At 33.6% G+C, this 24,797-nt stretch overlaps 1 protein-coding gene across 5 annotated transcripts; it reads right to left on the bottom strand.

Annotated features, from left to right (window-relative positions):
* Positions 1 to 1,090: 1,090 nt before the first annotated feature.
* Spred (Sprouty-related protein with EVH-1 domain) lies at positions 1,091 to 24,570 on the bottom strand. Of its 5 annotated transcripts, XR_016317836.1 has the most exons (14): positions 24,359 to 24,567; positions 19,110 to 19,237; positions 14,785 to 14,906; positions 13,953 to 14,121; positions 12,619 to 12,707; positions 10,739 to 10,859; positions 10,119 to 10,204; positions 9,539 to 9,638; positions 8,098 to 8,185; positions 6,963 to 7,074; positions 6,281 to 6,372; positions 4,853 to 4,989; positions 4,626 to 4,707; positions 1,091 to 4,484 (listed from the first exon to the last, which is right to left on the bottom strand). XR_016317836.1 is itself a non-coding variant. In XM_089711949.1 (13 exons), exons 1-12 carry the CDS (start codon positions 24,376 to 24,378, stop codon positions 4,860 to 4,862), a joined length of 1,257 nt encoding a protein of 418 aa, XP_089568075.1. In that variant the 5' UTR covers positions 24,379 to 24,567; the 3' UTR covers positions 1,091 to 4,707; positions 4,853 to 4,859. The 5 variants fall into 5 exon arrangements, 3 of the variants coding, with proteins under 3 accessions (XP_089568075.1, XP_089568076.1, XP_089568074.1); XR_016317835.1 differs by having other exon boundaries at positions 4,626 to 4,989; XM_089711949.1 differs by having other exon boundaries at positions 1,091 to 4,707.
* Positions 24,571 to 24,797: the final 227 nt, after the last annotated feature.

The raw sequence follows: 24,797 nt of genomic DNA, 5'->3' as shown, positions 1-24,797 counted from the left end.
TTTTTACCACGATATAAATCAGGCGAATTAAAAAAAACTCAACCATTTATTTATTCAATAAGATTTTTTGTAGAGCACTTTTGAATCTTCACGTTCTTACCATTTACCACCGATTCGAAAAGCTATCTATAAAGAAAAACCAGCAAGAAATTCCATACTAGATTCTGGTGATGAGGGCCCGCTGTGACTGGAGGCGCGATTTTCTGTGGTAAAAGCATGCCAACAAGATGCCAACCTACCAGAACTAACAGGAAATTTATCACAAATTTTTCGTCTCAGAATTTTTTATAACACTCTTATATTTACGATGTGGATGTTTATCAACCATTTTGCTGGACTACTCAATAGTTCGCTAATAAATTGTTCCGTATCCATTATTTTTACTAAATAAACAAGTGACAAAAGTTATTCGTTTTGATCGCACGCATGCTGCCCGTCGTTGGACGTTGATGCGTATTGAACGACAGAACGACGCACTCAAAGAGTAAAGTAATACATGGACGCACTCTACGCCGCAGCGCGTGTCGTCGCTGAGTATATAATATGTTCTGTGGTCGTCGCATGGCATATTATTAGTAAGTAGTAATTTTTTGTTTTATTTAAAGGCTTTTAAGGTAGCAATTTGTATAAATTCCTTGTGAATAGATTTTGATTGAAACATTTTATATTATCGACAAATATGACAAAAAATATCACTACATTGTATAAAACAATGTCGCTTTCTCTGACCCTATATATGCTTAAAAATCTTTAAAACTACACAACGGATTTTCATGCGGTTTTTTTTAATAGATAGTGATTTAAGAGGAAGATCAGTATGTATATAATTTATTCGGTTTTAGACAAAGCGGGCGGAAAGCTAGTTATGTACAAGCCACAAATTTTACAGGACAGTAATTTGTGGCCAACCAACGAATTTAAATTCGGTTGGTTTTTAATGTTTGGATTAACTAAATCTGTATCTATTAGGTTTATTTCCGATTATTTTTGGTACAAGCGACATTCTGAATCGGTAGTAGTAAAAAAATGACTATTCATAAACACTTTCAATAGTACTTTGTTTTGGGATACTTATAAGAAATAAAAGACATTATTAAATACGATTATTTATTCCATATTCTCATCATCAACCCTGTGGGTTCAACATCAGACATAAACTTTGGTTTATAATATTTTAATCTGACACTTACAATACATGTAGACACTAAACACTCATAATAATTTATGCTTATTCTACAAATAAAAGTCTCTTTATATCATATTAAGGTTCGAAACAGATTAAACATGCGTTTGTTAATTAAAAAACATTTAAAATACACTTTCTTACATAACTTACGTTACTTATTAATTACGAATAATTCAAATACAATGGAAATAACGGACGAAGGGGTTTGAGGTAATTTGAATGGTTGGTTTCGCGCTCTGGCGGTCCGTGAATAGAAAGCTTTATTTCGCAGATTATATAGGTTAGATCCTGTCATCGCTGTTTTAATTCGAAAATTACAACAGCGACCGAAATACGAAATCCGGAATGTTCCACGAGTGAGCCCACTCTCGCAAAACACGAGGGTTTTCATATTTTTTTTTTACCAAAATTTTATTTTATTTTTTATGTTTTTGTAGCAAGCGCGCGAACCCAACCGAACCACAAACGGTTTCGTGCTTTTAGAAAAAATACAATTGGTCAATTTTTTAACTGAAGTAAAAAATACTGATTAACTTCGAATTCAAGACTAGATCAGATTCAAAGATTTAATTAACAACTAGAATAATCCTTAATGCGTATTTGTTAACACATTACAATATCTAAGTTACCAGTGACATTACGATTCTCTTTATCATTATTAATTATTAAAAAATATAATTTCAAAATGGAAAAGATCAAAATGCTAGGTAACGTTTCTACCCGTAATACCATTAAAATTAAAAAGAGAGAACGATTTAAATTAGTCTAACTTCGAATTTAAAAATATTCTCAAAGAAAAATTAGTTTATTAAAAACGTGATGTGTTAGACTAACGCAAAGTTAATAAATAACATGAAAGATATGTTGAATATTTGTAGAGTCCAATATGAATAAACAACAATCATGCTATCTCGCTTTACCTAAAAGATACAAATACATTAAAATGAGACAGCATGATTTTCGTTTTATTCAAAAGTAACATTTTAAACGACTAATTCTGACCAATCAGAACAGAGTATATAAGTCATAGCTTAATATAGCTCTGTGATTGGTGAATTTTAGTCATTTTGAACGTTTTCATAGAATTATCAGAAATAACGTAGTGACATACTCAACATTTTCAATAACATCGAATAAATTTTAACATCAAGCGCGAATTTATTGAAATAAACGCGGTAAGTTGCATTGATAAACATAAAAGTGGAAGACGAAATATTTAAACATGAGGTTTTTACACCTACAAAATCATCTATTTTAGATAATTTTGATATCAACCATAATAAAAATACATAAATGTGCTTTGACAATTCGACATACACCTTACGCTAAGTGGCAACACTATAATTAATACTTAGACTTAAGTTGCCACATTCAAAAATACACATATAAAATTTAAAAAGAATTCAAACTCATTGTGTTAAAATTTTTAAATTAAAAATTTGTGTTAAGTATATTGTTTGTTCTGTATTATACAGTATAAATATAATTTTTAATATGAATAAATTGAGCGGCAAAATTTTGCCGCCATTTTCCATTTTGACATTTGCTGTCATTAATTCGAATAATGCAGAACTGCTAAAAAAGATATTTTGAAGATTTTCAATATAATATTACTGTTTTATATTTTGAACATGGACATTATATATATTTGTACGTTTTTTGTTAAAATATTACAGAAGGAAACTTAAGAACAAATTACGTATAGAATAAAATCTATTCTTCGTATATTACCTTATTTGTAAATATTTGTTTTGTGTTACACATACATATAGAATATTAATATATAATCACTATGTAACTGATCATTTACGTCAATTATATATATTTTTATTCAAGCAACAACCCATAGAACATGATAAATCTATAACACATTAACTGTTATATATTGAATTTTCATTGAAATTAAATTTATAAATCCATTTTTGTTCACAACAATCAACTATGCTATTGTAAATCGTTGCTTTTACACATAAAATTTACAAACAAGACATTAAAATGTATGTTTTTGTCGATAAATCACTGCGTCCCTCTCTAGCACAGTACAATCATGTATGTTAGAAGGAAACAACACGATTTTATTTATGCTCCAGTCCAATTTCCACTTTTACACTCAACTTATATACACTTATCGTTTCCACACACTTTAAAAGTCCATACTTTTAACTCCGATCCTTTCTTTGATTAATGTCTTGCTTGTATACTTTAAACATCTATCACTGAATATACATATATTATTTTGCGGAAAATATATTCCTTATATACCATAAGACATCTAATAAATAGTATAATATGAATATCGGTGCAACCGTTTCAAAATTAGATCTGTACTCTTACTATCAATGCTACAAATTACTGCCTTTTGAAACATACAAAAACTCCATACATTGTTTACCATATATTTGTATTTTAACTTCAAAACTATGTAATTTCTCAATTATGACACATATAATTCTTGTCATACTATCTGTATAATACAAATTTAATTTGGATTTATCCATCAATATGTCTCCATTTTGCAAACATCAATCTTGCTATTCAACATCAATCTACATATTTTAATTCAAAATTTCCTCAAATATATTCCTTCCTACCAATTATATATTATCTTCTTCTTCTTCTTATATATAAAAATGAATCGCAAAATGTTTTGGTAAGCGCATAACTCGAGAACGGGTGGACCGATTTCGATAATTCTTTTTTTATTATATTCCTTGAAGTACGAGGATGGTTCTTATGTAGAGAAAACGTAAACATGTACCACGGGCGAAGCCGGGGCGGACCGCTAGTTTTTAATAAATATGTCTTGTTTGAACGAGATGCTTGGTGCAAAGAACATACAGACAGTCAATTCCATTTTCAAAGATCAATCTCTTGCTTCTTTTCAAAAAGACGCCATTATCAAAGATATTCCATAAGCATATTTTTCACACAATAAACTCGCTACACTTGTCACTATTCACACACAAAAATCCCATCTTCAAAGGTTTAACACCAGACTAATATATATGGCTGAATAAGTTGTTCGGCATATAACACAAGCAAGTATCTTCAAAGATCATCCAGAAGCTTCCTTACACTGATAAATATCTTCATTTCCGCTATCTTTACCCAAAATCCAATTTTTCAAGCTAATAAACCATCTCCTTGTGTATTTTACAATGTTTTTGAACTAATAAACCATCTTGTTAGATACTTTACAATGTTTTCATCGCTCTTTCACTGTATCTTTAAAAATACAATTTACCAAGCTATTAAACCATCTTCTTGAAGCTATTAAACCAACTTCTTGTGTATTTTACTATGTTTTCAAGCTAATAAACCATCTTCTTGGGTATTTTACTATATTTTCATCATTCTTCCACCATCCCCGTTTTCCAGCCTCTCTACTCGTTTAAACCACCTTCTTCGAGCTATTAAACCGTCTTTTTAGGTATTTTACCATGTTTTCGAGCTATTAAACCATCTTCTTGTGTATTTTCCTATATTTTCATCGTTCTCCCATCGTCCCACCCCCGTCCCCACTGGTGCACTATTTCCTGATGGGAGCGTGTGGCCCCCCAGCCACCCGGGCTGTGGTCCCACCCCCGTCCCCACTGGTGCACTATTTCCCCATGGGAGCGTGTGGCCCCCCAGCCACCCGGGCTGTGGTCCCACCCCCGTCCCCACTGGTGCACTATTTCCCCATGGGAGCGTGTGGCCCCCCAGCCACCCGGGCCGAGCGGGCAGCTCGGTGCACACAGCGGAGAGGCAGGTAACACCAGAGACACGGGACTAGCAGGCTGAGGAGGGTTATGCCGATCCAGCTGAAATGGAATTTAATTTGGTTATTATTTAAGCAAAGAAAGAATATTTTATAAAGCTTTGAAATTTTATTTAGTTGGTAATAATGCAACCTTTATGTTGAAAAAAATGTGTGCGTGTACTAGTGTACACACGTAAGAAGTGAAACTTCTTTATGACCTTATATTTCAAAAAATAATTTACTATATGCAACTTTACAGAAATACGTCGAATCACGCGTGGTAGGGATAAAAAAAAGATGGCGCGTAACGGAATAATGTCACACGTAACGAAAAAATGTTACACTAAATTTTTTTCCAACCCCAATATATTAGAAGTTTCACTTCAATAAGTGTTTCATCTTGTTAAATTCTGTATTCTGTATATTGTTAAACAAGGAATGATACTATGAAAACTATAAATAGAATTTATTTAGAGATTTTCTAGAAACTACATCTTGTTATTAGAAATTTTCAAATTCAACTCATATTCTATTACAAATGATATTTTAATTATGCTAGTTTCATAGTGTAAGTTTGAAATAATAATTGTTCCCTTATATAAAAATTGGTAGATTTTGTTAATTAACATATATCTATCAATATCAATGAAAAAATTTTATTGAAGTGAAACTTCTTTATCGGGGTTGGAAAAAAATTTAGTGTAACATTTTTTCGTTACGCGTGACATTTTTCCGTTACGCGCCATCTTTTTCTTATCCCTACCACGCGCGATTCGACGTATTTCTGTGAAGTTTCATATAGTAAATTATTTTTTGAAAAATAAGGTCATAAAGAAGTTTCACTTCTTATGTGTGTACACTAGTACACGCACACATTTTTTTTATTTATAACTTTGTTGCAAAGAAACATCGAAACTACTCAACCAAACTCAAAATATTCCATTCCCTAGTAATCTTTAAACAATATAAAACTCAAAGGTGACTGATATAGTGATCTATCAACGCACAACCCAAACCACTGGACGTATCGAGCTGAAATTTGGCATGCAGGTAGATGTCATAATGTAGGCGTCCCCTAAGAAAGGATTTTAGAAAATTCATCCCCTAAAGGGGTAAAATAGGGGATAGAAGTTTGTATGAAACTTTTTATTCCTTGAATGTATTTGCATGAAATTTAGCACACATATAGAGGGTAACTTGGATAAACACATAGGATAGGTTTTATCCCGGAAATCCCACGGGAACGGGAACTATGCGGGTTTTTCTTTGAGAACGCGGGCGAAGCCGCGGGCGGAAAGCTAGTAATACTATATTTTTTCACTATTTATGTAAAATATAATACAATTTAGTACCGTTTAGTGCAATTTTCGTCAGGCGGTGCGCAGGCGCAGGGATGCATTGCGAAATCTCCCTCCGAGTCCGACATACAGTGGTATAGCATACACTGAAATTATAAAATAATAGTGTTAAGAAATAATTAATATATTATAATCAAATATTTTTTTGGAAAAAATTTTTTGGCAATCTTAATATATTATATATAAATCTCGTGTCACAATGTTTGGACAATGGACTCCTAAACCACTTAACCGATTATAATAAAATTCGCACACCATGTGCAGTTCGATCCAACTTGAGAGATAGGATAGTTTAAACATGTAGGTACCACGGGCGAAGCCGGGGCGGACCGCTAGTGTTCTATATAATTTATTGAACGACACTGTCTGATTAAAACAAATTGGTGCAATCGTTTTTGAGTTTATCGCGAACAGACAGACAGACAATACCTTAACTTAATTTTCTCATATTATACAGTATATATGCTACAGTCAAAACCCTGAACCAGTCAATATTGACGGTTATTAAGGTTATTGATTAAGGGCGTCGGTCAATAACCTTATTAACTGATTTTGTCAGATAAAATCAGTCAATAAGGATATTGACCGGTATACCATACAATAACCTTAATAACCGTCAATATGGATATTGACTGGTTCAGGATTTTGACTGTAACATATATAATAAATAAATTACCTGAGCACATTGAATACAGCTGACATGATCGATGCAAGACTTGAAACAATCGGGCGCATATTCACAAGCGCCATTCCCGTTTGCACTCTCTAAATACCATTCGTGACAATGCCTGAAAATATAATTAAATATATGTTACTAGCTTTCCGCCTGCGGCTTCGCCCGCATTTTCAAAAAAAAACCCGCATAGTTCCCGTTCCCGTGGGATTTCCGGGATAAAACCTAGCCTATGTCACTCAGAAATGATGTAGCTTTCCAACAGTGAAAGAATTTTTCAAATCTGCCAAGTAGTTTCGGAGCCTATTCAATTCATACAAACAAACAAACAAACAAAAAATCAAACCTTTCCTCTTTATAATATTTGTATAGATTAAAAAAATGTTGTGTGGTTTTATGAAACCACGGTAAAAGTGAAACTTAGGCACAAAATTATCGTATTTGTACGATAATTATCGTACGGTTCGACCGTCACGCGACATGCGCTACACAGACCAAAAAGTTTGAGACGATGTAATAAAAGTTTCACTTTAAAAAAAAGTTTAAAAATAAACGGTAAATACTTACCGTAAAATGAGTAGCGTTTGAATAGAAAAATGTTTTTAAGCTATTTGCATAGCTTCTATCGCGGGCCTTGAGCGCGGGGACCGAATCGAGAAATTCCGTAACGAAAAAACCTCACGCTCCCACGGGGACGGGCGCGGAGGTGTGGCTTGAAGGCATAGCATGCAATAGCTTTACCGCGGCAGTCCCCGAGTGACACACGTCATTTTTTTTTGAGATTAGCGCGTTCAAACTCAAACTCAAACATTTATTTATTCAATTAGACTTCTTCGAGAAGCACTTTTGAAACGCCATTACATATTTGTAACATTTACCACCGATTCGGAAAGCAGTATCTACGGAGAAGAACCGGCAAGAAACTCCATAGTTGCTCTTTTTAGGGCTGATTTTTCAATGCTTGGATAAAACGTATTCGTCGAATAATGTATAAAACTACCATTTTAAAAACGTATTCTAATTGCCCGTATTTGACAGTTTACGTGACATTTTAATATTATCGTGTAATACTTTATTGGACGGATAAGTTTTAACCGAGCATTGAAAAATCGGCCTTTCATGTCAGTATAATATTTACCTGCATTTCAATCTAGCTTGGTAAGTCTCGGCCGGTTTCTTGTCCGGTAGCGGCGGCGGTCCACTGTACGAGCATTTCTTTATAGATCCTGAAATTATTATTTGCCATTAATTTTCCATGATTTTACACATAATGAAGATTATTTAATAGGCCATTCCACGCGTCTGCCGAAAAACGTGACAAACAACGAACACATAAGGACGGCGCTACACAGAGTATCGAGAAGGAAATAAGTACATCTCTTTTCTTCGTATAGTGCTGTCCCTATCTATGTGTTTGTTGTTTGTCACGTTGTTCGGCAGACGTGTGGATGGCCTATAATTATATACTAGTGTATTGTATTTTAATACACATTCTAATCTTTTCAGACCAAATCTTTTACTTGTAAATATTTTGTTGTTTGTGATTTTACATTATTAAGGGCCGATTTTTCCATCCTTGGTTAAAATGTATCCGTCTAATAAAGTATTACACGAACATATAAAAATGTCACCTGCAAACTGTCAAATACGGACAATTAGAATAAATTTTTGAAATGGTAGTTTAATACGTTATTCGACGAATAAATTTTTACCAAGGATTGAATAATCAGCCCCAAAACAATACATTATTAATATGCTGATCACTTACATAGTATAAAACAAAGTCGCTTTCTCTATCCCTATGTCCCTATGTATGCTTAAATCTTTAAAACAAAAATAGATAGAGTGATTCAAGAGGAAGGTTTTATTATACAGGGTGTCCCGCTCTTGGTATACTAAGCGCGAAGGAACTTGTAGTTTTGCATACACTGATCACGTAAAAAATACTTTAAAAAAAAAATTACGTCCAAAATTTTTTGCTAAATTTTTCCTGAAAATCCATGTTTTCTTCTCTAGCTTCGCGCAGCCGGCATATACCGCTTCTCTAATATGAGCATTTTATCTATGAAAACATAATCTTAAACGATAGCTCACGTGCTGGTGGCAAATTTGGGCGGCTCGCTTGTTATGGGTGTACACATAGAGTTTTAAGAATTCATCTATTTGAAAAAAAAATGCGTCTGGAATTTTTTAATTATTTTTTACGTACTCAGCGTATGCAAAACTATAACCTCCTTTGAGCTTAGTATACCAACAGTGGGACACCCTGTATAATTTATTATGTTTTAGACAAAGCGGGCGAAGCCGCGGGCGGTAAGCTATATATATAAATTACTAGCCTTCCGCCCGCGGCTTCGCCCGCGTTTTCAAAGAAAAACCCATTCCCGTAGGATTTCCGGGATAAAACCTATCCTATGTCCTTTCACGGGTATCAAAATATCTCCATACCAAATTTCATGCAAATTGGTTCAGTAGTTAAGGCGTGATTGAGTAACAACTAACAGTCAACAGACAGACATAGTTACTTTCGCATTTATAATATTAGTATGGATATATTGAATAATTTCGTAGGTTTGTACCTGAATCCCTCTTTAACAAAGCCGGCTTGGTGTTAGGCGATGATTTCTCTGATGTAATGATGCCGCCCGGACTCACTTGTGGATACGTGTACTCGTGAACCTACGAAATAATATTATTTTATTATTATTTAACTATTTATTGTACCACACCATTTAAAATTAAAATACATAAAATATATTTTTATACAGATTGTATGTAAAGTACATAAGGTGAGCTTATAGCTTATCAGCGATTTCTTCCAGGCATATTCACTTGAAGCTTCATGTTTGATAATATATCCTATGTGCATGATAAATGTTATGTGAATATGTATTGAATAATTTTTGGTCATTCTATAAATTCTTAAATCAAAAGATTCTAGTCAATTATGGAGTTTATAAATAAAATAGTGACATTGATTTTTTTTTTTTGAGTTGCATAATTATTTATTGAAATGCACGTAAAATCTACTTGTTGGTGCTTGTTTTGCAGGTTTAATATATATTTCCCATCAAAACTTTGATTGTATTTTGTTGTTGATAGAAAAAATGTATATATCTATACTTAAATAATAAATAATTAATAAAAAAACAAACTTACAGCAGACAGTTGAACATACGGACAGCGATCTGGATCATCCTCTATCGCTTTCTCCGCGAATTGAGTTTCGTACTGTTTTAGCGATTCTGAAATATAAATATATGACTATTAATTAATTAAGTATTGTTAGAAACAAATCCCCAACTGGCAACCCGAACCGAGGTTATAAAAATGAGTTGAACAGTGGATTTGACACTTTGCATTTGGCTCTCGGACGTAACCAAGAAGCTTATAAATAAATAAAAATAAATATGATTCTTTTTTTTCTATTAGTTAGAAATATATAGTATAAGTATATATACTTAGAAATATATAGTATAAGTATATAGTATAAGTATATATACTTATACTATATATTTGACAGTGTTAGATATATATAAGTACTAGCTTTCCGCCCGCGGCTTCGCCCGCGTTTTCAGAGAAAAACACGTTCCCGTAGGATTTCCGGGATAAAACCTATCCTATGTCCTTTCTCGGGTATCAAAATATATCTATACCAAATTTCATGCAAATTGGTTTAGTAGTTCAGGCGTGATTGAGTAACAGACAGACAGACAGACAGAGTTACTTTCGCATTTATAATATTAGTATGGATATATAGCAGTAGCTGTTACACTAACCGCGCGGGTGCCTTGGCAGCGTGATAGCGGAGAGTATCGGCGTCTGTAAATCATCTCTTGGCCGACGGGATGCTGTGGAGTTCTCCGAACTGGACCGCGAGTCGGTTGGCAGGTTGAGGCACTGGAAATTTAAGTTTTTTCTTTTATAAACAAAATATAAAAAAAAATGTGTGCGTGTACTAGAGTACACACGTAAGAAGTGAAACTTCTTTATGACCTTAAAAATATCACGAGTATGGCGTAACGCAAAAATATCACGCGTACGGCGTAACGCAAAAATGTCACGCGTACGGCGTAACGCAAAAATGTTACACTAAATTTTTGTCCAACCCCGATAAAGAAGTTTCACTTCAAAAATGTGTGCGTGTACTAGTGTACACACGTTAAAGAAGTGAAACTTCTTTATGACCTTATTTTTCAAAAAATAATTTACTAAATGCAATTTTACAGAAATACGTCGAATCACGCGTGGTACGGATAAGAAAAAGATGGCGCGTAACGAAAAAATGTTACACTAAATTTTTTTCCAACCCCGATAAAGAAGTTTCACTTCAAAAAAGATTAAAAAAGACGTGTGTCACTCGGGGACTGCCGCGGTAAAGCTATTGCATGCTATGCCTTCAAGCCACACCTCCGCGCCCGTCGGAGTGGGGAGCGTGAGGTTTTTTCGTTACGGAATTTCTGGATTCGTTGCCCGCGCTCAAGGCCCGCGATAGAAGCTATGCAATAGCTTAAAAATATTCGAGGCAAGATCCACATTTGCAAATTATGCATGTGACCGAATTGGCCCTGGACGTAACTTTTGCATACGTCCGCAAATGTATAGAATGGATATTTTAAGTCTCTTGTGTGTGTGTATTTAACTTGTGCATAGTACACCGAAAGCGGATCTCCCTGTATATTGTATTTACAAAACTATCTAAATTTGCCTAAATTCGTCGTTTTAAAAATTCATCTATCGGGCATTTTATAAGTATATTTTACGTATCATATGCAAAACTATAAGTACCATCGTGCATAGTACAAATAAAGCGGGACACCTTGTATAATAGCATTTTCACTGTTTTGAAAAACAATAGGTAAAGTGTAACTTGAAATTGATATTTTTGTATTTATGGCATTCAAATGCTTTATAAATATAAATTTATAAAGAATAGAAAAAAATCGATCACGAGGCGGGACTCGAACCCGCATCCTTTCGCGCCATTCCAAATGCCATAAAGACAAAAATATCAATTTCAACAAAAAAGGTCGTGTTCCATCGTTACAATATTGTATTCACTGAAAAGTGCTTCATATTGGTTGTATTGAGATGATTAACAACCATCGGTGGCGTGTCCCTTAGCGCTTATTTTTCAATCGTTGGTTAAAACTTATTCATCGAATAACGTATTAAACTACCATTTCAAAAATGTATTGTCCGTATTTGATAGTTTACAAGTGACATTTTAAAATGTTCGTGTAATACTTTATTGGATGGATAAATTTTAACCAAGGATTGAAAAATCGGCCCTTAGACACATAAAACTGAAAGAATAGAATAAATTCGATTGCTCTGGCGAGTCACGAGTGGCTGAGTTGGTCAGGCATCCGCCCCGGAATGGCGCGAAAGGATGCGGGTTCGAGTCCCGCTGAGTGATCGAATTTTTGATAAATTAGTAACTTATTTTCGTAGCAATTAGATAAACAACTTAGTGCCGATTTTTCAATGCTTGGATAAAACTTATCCGTCCAATAAAGTATTACACGATAATATTAAAATGTCACGTAAACTGTCAAATACGGGTAATTAGAATACGTTTTTAAAATGGTAGTTTTATATATTATTCGATGAATAAGTTTTATCCAAGCATTGAAAAATCGGCCCTTAATGTACTCACTTCGAATATATTGTTCTCTTCGTCGTCGTCTTTCCGCTCTTGGTTTCGCAGTTTATACGAATAGTGTGAGGGCCACGAGCCACCCAGACCTGAAGCCATGTAACATAATAGTTGTAGGTTTTTTTGTCTATTTTAATAAAAAACATTTAAAAAATGAATACAGTTTTTCAGTATTCAAAAGCAGACTGAAGTTATATAATATAATAATAACAGTGAGCGAAACGTCGGGAAAATAATATAATATAATGAATAAATCGCGTTTAAATCCGTTAAAAATCTTTAATTTCTAAATATATATAGTTATTATATTTAATATGTAATAATATCTTGCTTCTTTAAGTATGGTTATGATTTGTGATGAAATTCTTCTTTTTATTGAAGAGCCACAATTTAAAGCTATACTGAAAACGATAGACTGATTTTGACGACATTTTTTCAGACATTTTATCAAAACGTTATTTTATATAGAAATAGCAATAATTTTTTTTCATTATAAACAATATAGATATGAAATAAATATTAATACGTACCGTGTAGGAATCCAGTATACGGTAGAAGGGAAGCAAAAGAAAGCACATTAGATAAATTAGTTCACGTCTAAGCGTTTAGCGTTGCCATTTCAATGCAGTCAGTGTAAATGATAAATGGCAATAAATCCGGTTCGAAGGACCAAATTTAAGTTTCATTAAAAAGCTGCTTGATAATATGAGTTTCAAATCTATACTAAAATAATAAAGCTGAAGAGTTTGTTTGTTTGAACGCGCTAATCTCAGGAACTACTGGTCCGATTTGAAAAATTCTTTTGGTGTTAGATAGCCCATTTATCGAGGAAGGCTACAGGCTATAGAGCTTAAGACCAACAGGAGCGGAGCCATGCGGGTAAAACCGCGAAGCGCAGCTAGTAGATAATATTTATACAAAATAAATTTGTCAATGTAATTGTAGATTTCAAATATTATTATTTGAAAATAAACCAAAAACAGTAAATTTAACGTTAATTTTTAGTTTCAGGATAATTGTGTGACAATAAAACTCTCAAGTGTTTTTCAGCATTTATTTATCTGTACTAATAGATTTATGTGATATGCAATCTATGCTTTGAAGCAATTACATATAAATCTTCGTCATCCCTTTTAGCTCTCTAATCTTTCTTTCTACCACACAAGTTCCCATCCCATATCACCTACGCAAGTTATTTTCAAAAGTCACCTGCATTCGTCACTTGCGCAAGTCATCCACCTCAGTCACTTACACTTGCCACCCGCATAAGTCACTTGCGCAAGTCCCCCCCCCACCACTTGCGCAAGTCCCTATCACCCAGTCCCCCAGCTTACCGTCTAACAGTTCCTCAAGCGCGGTCCGAACGCCGCGGTCGAACGCTCGTGCATCGGCCGCCGTTTGGAACGTTAGACCGAAACGCTTTTCCTCAGTGAGCCAATGGTGAAAGGTTGGCATCACCTTGTGGTACTGGAAGTCCTTTTGGATCGTGCATTCGAGGACCACCTGGAATGTTTTTTGTAACAATAAACAACTAGACTTATAATCCTGCTAAAAAATTGGTTGTCTGTAAAGTCGGTTTACTGACGATAGTTGAACGTGACAACGTCCGATTGTGCTTCTTTGTCGCTCGTTCCGCGCTCTCGCTTGCACTTCAAGCCTTACATGGAACGCCTCAGAGCGAGGTAACGCCGCATGAGTCATGTTTTTTCGTGCGTGCAGCCGGCTCTATCGAATTATAAGACGTTGTCACGTCAAAAATTGTCGTATACAAGACTCTGCCGCCGCGGCCGGTATTAGGCAGTTTTCTAATGAGCGATGCAATAGATTTTGAACATTACTACTACGACATAAGGCGATTTATGAGGATAGCTTTTTGTGGAATTATGGCGTTTTATTTTACTAATTTGTAATCTATGCTGTCCATACAAAGCAGGTATTGAAAATGACACTATTTGCAATTGATACCATGATTTAAGCTGATTAATTTTCCCAATCATTAACAAAGTTAAAACAACAACAATAAGCATTGCTTAAAAAGTCCTTATAAAAAATATTTTTTAAAGATACTGGACAAATTTTATTGTTTTTCCAACTGACAAAAAATGAGGGTACCCGACAATTTAACAATTTTTTTTGCTTTTTTTTTATTTTTTTATTGTTTCTTACCGTATTATCGCTAATCCGTTTCCCGTGTATATAATACTCGTAGGGCAGCACGGGTGCCGCGCCCGACGCCGATGTTGTGTCGCTCCCGCTCGCCGCCTGGCCGCCTGCCAGGGGAGACGACTCTTGATAAACAAATTAGGTAATTAATTATAAATACAGTGGTGGTCATATAATTAAAGACACTAAGAACATTTTATACTACCCAAGACACTTCTCTCAAAATTATTTTTGACACTACCATTGGAACTTGTTAAATAATTTTAAAATATTCAGGTATGTGTTATCTAATGCTTAACTAAATTTTATCTACAAAACTTGTCGGTTTGTTAGATATTATTCGGTTCATCCTTACTACTAGCAGTTTGAACCTAGCAAAGGTCTGGCCATATAATTAAAGACATTAGACTCGCTTGTAAGAAATATAAAAAATTATTATTTTAATGAGATTATTTTTACAACACAAAATACCTGACGTATTTACAAAACATTTTTACACTTTTCAATATTTGGTTGCATATCCTTTGGCAGCTTAGATCATTAAGTAATGGATGGAGCACGCTGGCAAATGTTCTAACTAAACTTTCTGCCGATTTTGGTGCGGGGAGGGTAACTCACACTTTGAAAAACAATCACACATTCACAAAAATAATCTGTGTCTTTACAAACTCAAACTAATACAAAATTGGCAGACTAGCATGTTTTTGCACACATACATCGATTACACAGAAAAATCTCTGTACATATACGTAATAATACAATCGCTCTAAAGGGATGTAACCATATCGATATTACAAAAATAATAATTTTGTTGAAATTAGAAATAACATTAATATTATATTCATAAAAAATACTACACAGGTCATTTGTAAGTGTAACGTTTTCATCATTATTATATGCATACGAAAAAACAATAAAACGCCATTTTATTTGTATTTGAATATGTATTTATTCAACACATCACATATTATATTCAATAAAATAAATATCGGTACAGAAATTTTTATTGAAGTGAATACTTCTTCTACAAAAAAAACGGCTAAGTGCGAGTCGGACTCGCGCACGAAGGGTTCCGTACGATTAAAATGTTCTGCCAGTTAAAAGTAGCCGAGCGTAAATTTTAATAAATAAATATATACAAGATTTATAAATATTATATTTTATAAATAAACATTATACTCCTTTTTATGCAGTTGTGTAAAATTGTAATATAATAAAGATTAATTCTCATCTCATTTCAAATTATACTTAGAAAAATATTTTTTTATCGACGTTCAAGTTAAAAGCAGTCCGTCACTAAGAAAGTCGTAAAAATTTACGACCTTTTAAGCGACGAGTTTTTAAATTCAACTCTATCACTAAGTTCATAAAGATTAAATTTGAATTTCTCTTCAAGATAGTCTCGCTACATCAGTTTATAGTCTCGTGGGGAGTGCGGTTCAATATCGCGTTCTAAATTCAACTTTATCGCTTCGTTCATAAAGATTAAATTTGTATATTTTTTCTTCAAGATAGTCTCGCTACATCAGTTTATAGTCTCGTGGGGAGTGCGGTTCAATATCGCGTTCTAAATTCAACTTTATCTCTTAGTTCATAAAGATTAAATTTGTATATTTTCTTTCCATGATAGTCTCGTGAAGCCGCATCAATGATCGAGTAAACACATGACTCGATTATTTGTCTTGATCATATCGCTAAACGATACATCGACGATTATTAGAAATTGCATTTAATTAGAAATGTACGTTAAAAAAATAAAAAAATATACACAAATGAAAGGTTATTCCATCTTTTTTAATATTCGACATGTTTGAATTGCTTCTGCAAGACATGACAGTGCAAAACGGCATTTTTAGCGGAGCACTCGCAGACGTCCTTTCGATGTTTTACGAATACGCAGAGTGTTCGTAATCGATTACGCAAGTAGTTTTTATGAAAGCATAAGATTTTTCGATTCGAATAATCATATACCTCGGCAAAAGGGGAAACGCCTGCGTGTGTTATCCATTACTTAATGATCTAAGTTTGGCAGTAATGACGGTTTACATCTCTTGGGCATTGAAGAAACTAATTTTGATCAAGTTGCATCACTAAATTGGTTCCATTCTTCGAAAATGCTTTGCAAAGGTAGTCGACGTTTGATGATCGCTTTGCCGCGACTTCTTTCTTTCTTGATTTCATAAGTTTTCGATCGGATTTGAATCCGGACTGAAGGTGGGCCAATCCAATACAGTTACAGATTGGTTCCTTAACAAACACTTCACTACTTTTGCTGTGTGCTCAGGATCATTATCGTGTTTTAAAGTCCAAACAAAAGGTAAATTTTCCTCCGCATAGGGCAGCATGGATTGCTCTAAAATATACTTGTACTGGAATTTATCCATGTTGCCTTCTGTCTTTTTGACAGGCCCAATACCAAGTCCAGAAAAACAGCGCCACACTTTGATATTTCCACCCCCATGTATGACTACTTTTGAGAGTATCTTGAATCCATTTCCTTATTGAGATGGCGTCTTACATATTGTTTTCTGACAGAATTAATCATATTAATCTTAGTTTCATGCCAAAACAGCACATGTTTCCACTCTCGTTCAGTCCAGTGTTCGTATTTTGTAGCAAAGTGAAATCTTGCCTTCACATTTTGTTTTATCAAAAGTGGTACTTTCTGAGATACTCTTCAGTGCAAGTTTTTCTCACACAGTCTCCGTCTAATTGTCCTTGCAGACACCCCCTTCAAGCCTGCTGCACCATACAACTCTGAACTGTATCAGTTCCGACCCTTTAAATGGATCGTTTTAGCCAACAACACCATTTTTTAATCTTTCGGCCGAGTAGATTCACTTGATTTTGCTTTTCTGAGTACGTTTTCGGTCGTGTGGAACATCTTGACATGTTTTATAGCATTCATAACCATATCCTTGAAACAGTTTAATTATCATGGAAGTTAAAAAAAATATTTTTTCTTGTGGACGAGTCGCAACTCTTGTTTTTAACCATAATAATTGATATTAAAACTATTAAACGTACGAATTTTAATTTGAAAAGTTAAAAATACCCAAAAAAATTATAGAGCGTCAACGATTTATGAAATTACGCGACAAAACGAAGTAAAGCACAATACCGTTTATTTTTATTTATAAAAATTATAGCTCATTTCTTGTTGTCTTTAATTAAGTGGCCAGCTACACGTACGTTAACAAAGTTTGTGTTACATTCCCACAGAGAGCAAGTGTCGAAACTAACAAGGAATATAACTGTTTTTTGTCACTCATTTTAAAGAACATATTGTCTTGTATGGTTTAATAAAAATAATACTAGATTAAATACCTTTTTCAGATAATTGTACTTCCTAATCTAAATATTTTATGGTCAATTAGGGGGTGTCTTTAATTATGTGACCACCACTGTATATATAATTTATAATTATATTTTGGAAATAGAAAACAACAAAAAAGAGAAAGTTAGGCGAAAAATGAATTTGATATTATTGGTTTTATGGTATTCAAATGCTTTATGCATTTATCTTTCTTTAAACTACACACACAAATCGTGTTAATATAAATTTATAAAGAATAGAAAAAAATCGACACAAAATTGAAAGAATAGAATAAATTCGATTGCTCTGGCGGCTCACGGGTGGCTGAGTTGGTCAAGCATCCGCCCCGGATTGGCGTGAAAGGATGCGGGTTCGAGTCCCGCCTCGTGATCGAATTTTTTCTATTCTTTATAAATTCATATTACATAACACGATTTGTGTGGGTGTGTGTGAAAACGTTAAACCCATTATTCTTCTACTCGCAGTATCTATTCAGATCACACCCCAAGTATTCTTTAAAAAAAATATTCAATGTACATTTTTGACTTTCCTACGTTTTTAATATATATACTAGCTGTGCCCTGCAGTTTCGCCCGCATTGCTCCGCTCCTGTTGGTTTTGGCGTAATGATATATAGCCCATAGCCTTCCTCGATGAATGAGCTATCTAACACCGAATTTTTCAAATCGGACCAGTAGTTCCTGAGATTTGCGTATTCAAACAAACAAACAAACTTTTCAGCTTTATATTATTAGTTATTTATTTATTTAAATACTTTATTGTACTGCCAACAAAAAATTACAAAAAGAAAACTTATATTTAAAGAAGACACAGCACAGATGGCGGCCTTATCACTTATAAGTGATTGCAACCAACTGAAGATGAGATAACATAATAGAAAAAGGAGGTGGGTAAAAAGTATACGCAATAATTATGCAATATAATACTAATAAATATACTAAAAATACTAATAAATATACTATAAATAAGTTAGTATAGATTCAACACTAACCAGTAACAAATCTCCCCTCCCGGCGGCCGACCATCACGTCGGCGAGCCCGCCGCCGCTCAGCGCGACCCACCCGCCCGTGCCCTCGTCGCGACACATCACCTGCGCGCGGACACGCACCACGCAGACACTGGGGGAGGAAAACGGAAAAAATTTACAAAAATTCCAATTTGAGAAGAAATAGGTACATTACTATTACAAAAAAAATCCCAAAATATATACCCAAATCAAGTTTTTCAATTTATACGAAAACCATGCATGTTATGGCATTACGAAATTAAGGTAATCCGTATTACACAAGAACCAAAGTTTTGCGATTTACTATAATAGAATTAAACAATCAAAATATTCTTCCAACTGATGTGTCTTAAACCTAAATGGTGAGTGGTGATATGATAATTATAGTAGGTACACCCGCGTCATGCATTGTTTAATTCAATCTGCATATACCTACTTTAGTCTTTGGATTAGCATTGTTATTCAAGCTCATAATGTGACCATAGTTTTAGTACATAGCACATTGTAAAACACACTATACAGGGTGACTGGTAATTCGACGTGATCCTTCAAAGGGGTTATACTAGAGGTAATTTGTAACAATTTAAGTCCAGTTAACCAGGGGTCAAAAATGGATGGTTATTGAGCTATGACGGATTTGGATATGAAAATTTTCTGCCTTTTTACCAAAAACAATTAATTATGAAAAAACTACTACACTGTTAACATTCAATTGATATTTTTTTGAAAGCCGAAGAATGAGCGATCAGTTTTAAAAAAAAACTTGCCCAAAACTTGCATCACCTCAAAAAGAAAAGGGTCATAGCTCAATAACCATCCATTTTTGACCCCTGGTTAGCTGGACTTAATTTGTTGCAAATGACCTCTAGTATAACCCCTTTGAAGGATCACGTCGAATTACCAGTCACCCTGTAGATATTTCTTTGTAATTTGTAAATAAACTACTTTATAGAGAGATTGATATTTTGCTACAAAACAATTAAAAGTCTAGATCATAGTTAGAAAGATATCATAATATGACAATAAATTATATCAATTGACTATTTAAAAGCTTTTTTAAAAAGCTTCTTTGCACAGAGCTTTGAAAGCTTGTGAGAATAACAATTTTTAGAAAAATATTAACACTTAGGTACTAAAGTAAATATTAGTCTTATAAGATTCATTATCACATTTCATTCATCAAACACATACCAATACTACAATAATTTTAATTTAGATATCTATAATAATTTTCTTGGAAACCTTACTTACTCTTCCATATTTTATTTCAGCAATATTGCACTGATTCCATTTAAAGCTTAACAAATACATTCACAAGAAAATAGAAAAAGTATCTGACTTGAATTCTAGGATTTAGTTTTTAATCAAACTTGTAAGCACTACTTATAACTGTCAGTATTAAGATTATTAGATTGAAGACTGTGTTAAACTGACCAACACCTGGTATTTAGTAAGAAAATATACTTCTAATAATATTCCTAATTGCATTATGTGGATATTGTTAGTTTGGCAATCTTCACTAATTAATTTATAAGGATTATGTCTTATAAGGATTTGAAAAGAATGCCTGCAGTCAGTTTGAATTCTGTTTAGTTTTTTGGTTAAGCCATGATAAATCGCCTGAAAAATATTCAAAACGGGTGCTATGCTTATGTCGTGACGGTATAAGACACATTCAGACTTTCGCATTTATCATACTAATATGGAAAAAACACCACAGTTTACAGCCAAAGAAAAAAATGTATAAAAGAGCAAGATTGTCCAAATAGAGTTTATTGCAAAAGCAAATTTCTTTTTACTGTCTATATGTCTAAGGATTTATACCTAAACATCAAGATTTGTTATGGAATGTTAAGGAATTATTCATTGACCAATTTTTCAATTAGAAAATATAAACCAAGGTACCATATTTAGTTATCAAGGCAAATCAAAAGAAAGATACCTAGTGTACTTTTCTTACATAGGTACAAATATTTTAAAATTTAAATTACATATATTTATTTATAATTAAGCACCTTAGTAAAGTTATGTGTGTTACATATTTTCACATCATGGCATATAATTTTTTTAAACAAAATTGGGTCTAAAATGTAATTTTACAATGTTAATTTTATATTATAGTAACTAGTAGATTGTAATACAAATAGTAAATCGCAGATACCTAGTTCATTCAAACCTTGATAAAACTAATTTAGAAACAAATTTTGTCTCCAAGCACATAGTTCAACTTACAACGGCTGAGACAATTTGATCCTTCCTGTTTCGGCTGATTAAATAATTACATGTTGCTTAGTCATTTCTCAACACACTCTCTTGGAACATTTGTTATGTATTTTGGGACTTTAAAACCTAAGTGAAAACTTGTTTCTTAGTAGTGCAGATGATTTTGAAATCTGTTCTATGAATTGACTTTCCTGATAAAGTGTATATGCTGTAATAATTTTTATCCTGTTAGATTATGGTCTAGTTTTCACAGGAATAAAATATACTAAGCTCACAAAATGTTTAATATTTAGCTTATTCCATGTACAAAGAAGATACTCAAAGTTAAAAGGTACAACAGAAGACATAAGAGAAATATGGTAAAATTATTAGTATGTCAATTGAAGAGAATCTTAGGACAATGAATGAATATATGAAATACTAGCTGTGTCCCACGGTTTTACTTGCAATGCTCCGCTCCGGTAGGTCGTAGTGTGATGATATAGCTTATAGCCTTCCTCGATAAATGGACTTTCTAACACCGAAAGATTTTTTCAAAATGGACCAGTAGTTCCTGAGACTAGCGTGTTCAAACAAACAAACTCTTCAGCTTTATAAAATTAGTACAGATGAGAAGAAAATTATTGTAGGAATGTTTGACAGTGGTTAAAAGTAGCCTAGATGTCACTCTCAAGACTTGAACTACTTCTAGATACAAGTCCTTTCTTATATTGTTTAGTAAAATATGTTAAAATGTGAATGTGTGATGTGATTGCAAAATCAATCCTATAATTTTAATTTCACTTTCACCAATCGAGCTTTCACCAAAAGTAACCATATACTTGTTATTTATTATTTATTTTCATTTTAGTAATTGTGTTTATGTCAATGCAGCTGGCCTAATATGGTAAATCCCTTTACAACGAAAGTTGCTAAGAATGAGTTATGTTTGATACACTTTCGTGCAAAAACAACTGATCAGATTGGTATGAAATTTGGTACAGGTATAGATAATTGTCTACATTTAGCAAATAAATCATTTGAATTTGAATATGTTTTTTAGCTGGATACTGTGTGAGTGAAGCTGCGATCAAGCTAGTTATTATATAAATAAGTTTTAGATGGATATCGTGATATCAACCATACAATACTTTCATATTATTCAAATATCTTTACCACAAGAGCTACTACCTCATCATTTTCAGGTAATTTTGTAGTAAGATGATAGTAATCACAAAGTATGAATGGTAATTGTACTTTATAAACTAGGAAAACATAAATTTTATTGAAAAGAGTGTTGTTTAATATTTATTTATTTGATTTACCAACGTTTCTTTACATCACAGATAAAACATCAAAGTTAAAATACAATATTGATGTTTATGTCACAATTACTCGGCATTCTTTAAATTTTTATAATATTTCCTTATTGTACTAAAGTAGTTTAAAAATGTATTTTATTAAATGCATAGGTATTAGGGTATATATTGGTTTGATTAAAAAAATTGTTGGGCCAAAAAATATCATTTCAGTTGAATCTGAATCTGGATTTATACAGCTATTTATATATAGCTATATATAAAATTCTCGTGTCACAATGTTAGTCTGCATACTCCTCCGAAACGGGTGGACCGATTCTCATGAAATTTTCTGTGCATATCGGGTAAGTCTGAGAATCGGCCAACATCTATTTTTCATATGCCGGGGCGGACCGCTAGTATAGCTATAAATTTTGAATGAAATTTCAATAGATGGCTTTAAAAAGTTAAGTGTACTTAAATAAATATTCACAGACTTCTGTTAATCCTATGAAATGCAAATAACAATTTCTTATCAACGATAACAGTACAATCATCTTTTAGTGTAGAAATACAATTTGTGAATGGCAGATTAACTGTCTTTTTTATACTATTATGTATCGTCTTAGAGCGTATACGCACTATGCGGGTAGCCGCATTGCGGGTAGCCGTCCGGCTGACCGCAAGCACAATTATGTATGTAATATTCATTTCTATGCGCACTGTGCGGTCTGCGGTAGCCGCATCGCAGTGCGCATAGAAATGAATATTACGTACATAATTGTGCTTGCGGTCAGCCGGACGGCTACCCGCAATGCGGTTACCCGCATAATGCGTATACGCTCTTAGGATTCTTGTTATTTGGTGTAGTTACCTGGCTACCTTTTCCCATTATAGGTTCAGGTAGTTAGTAAAAGAACAAAAGAATTATGGTTTCTTATGAAGTGCATGGAAGGAATGTGTTTAAAAATTATTTCTTTTTATTGGAACAGCTAATTTTTATACCAGTAATAGGATGTTAGTTAAATTGTGTGTCAAAATGAAATACGTTTTGTACATAGTGAACTGGTGATTGTAATTATTGACATACGACCTTTTTACGTATTAATTAAAAAGCTATTAAAAGCGAGGTATTGATCAAGTGCGAAAAAAAAATTATTGTCATTAGGTAATTTTTAATTAAAGTGAGCCTTTTAAACACGTAAATCTAAATTGAATTAATGTTGTATTTGTATTAAATTGTATATTTAATACAGGAAAAAATAATTTTAATAATATAATTACGAACGTCAGTTTTTAAATACATGGGTACATATTGCAAAAACTAGTTTCGCGGAAAATCAGCTTTCAAGCTCATAACAACGCAACGCAATTAAATACGTAGCAAAGATAATTCATTCAAAAACAGTTTCATTCGAGCTAGCTTCAAACGACCCCGAACTGCTACCTACATTACAATGAATGAACCACCAGTCATTGATTATAGAATATAGCTATACATCGCAGGGTGACCTAAGGGCGGCGGTCAAACATTCATGTTTCACATACGATTTCACTTATACCTGCTTTAAAAACTCCAATAAAGCCTAGCTATGATATCAATGAGCCTCTGATATAGCTGAAAATCATAAATCATCTATGCTTAGGTCGTAAAATGGCCGGGGAAGGGCCCTACCTACATCGCAGGGCGCGACTTGTACGACGAAAAACTGGACATTGCGGACGACACTTACTTTTCAGATGCCTCGGTCATGATTCGACACGTCGAATATCCTAATTTCTACTCGCCACTTCACAGATTTCACCATTTTTATGACATAAATACATCAGATTCACTTGCGAACCGTTCTTATTTCGGCCCTTTGTTGGGCCTTAATACGCGTGCGCGTCAATAACAGTCCGGGCGGGTTTTCAATGAAACCGGCGTGCTCGAGCGACAGGTGGCGCGGGAATCGTGCTGTATCCCGACTACAGCTACGCGATTGGTAGATTTCAACACGCCTGCTATTTCGACCAACCAGAGCGCAGAATCTCGCGATTAACCAATGACGTAGTTTCAGAAAGTAGGTTCACTGAACCGCGGCATTTTAAAATTATTTGACACTGCGTTTAAAATAAAACCGTATTTTTAAATTATTTTAATTTAAGGGAATTCAAATAATATTTATACTA

Source organism: Colias philodice, chromosome 27 (genome assembly GCF_061535455.1).
Source record: "Colias philodice isolate Cphi_HAF_F1 chromosome 27, ilColPhil1 Martin Lab GWU primary, whole genome shotgun sequence".
Classification (NCBI taxonomy): domain Eukaryota; kingdom Metazoa; phylum Arthropoda; class Insecta; order Lepidoptera; family Pieridae; genus Colias; species Colias philodice.
This window is presented reverse-complemented; position numbering and strand designations above follow the sequence as displayed.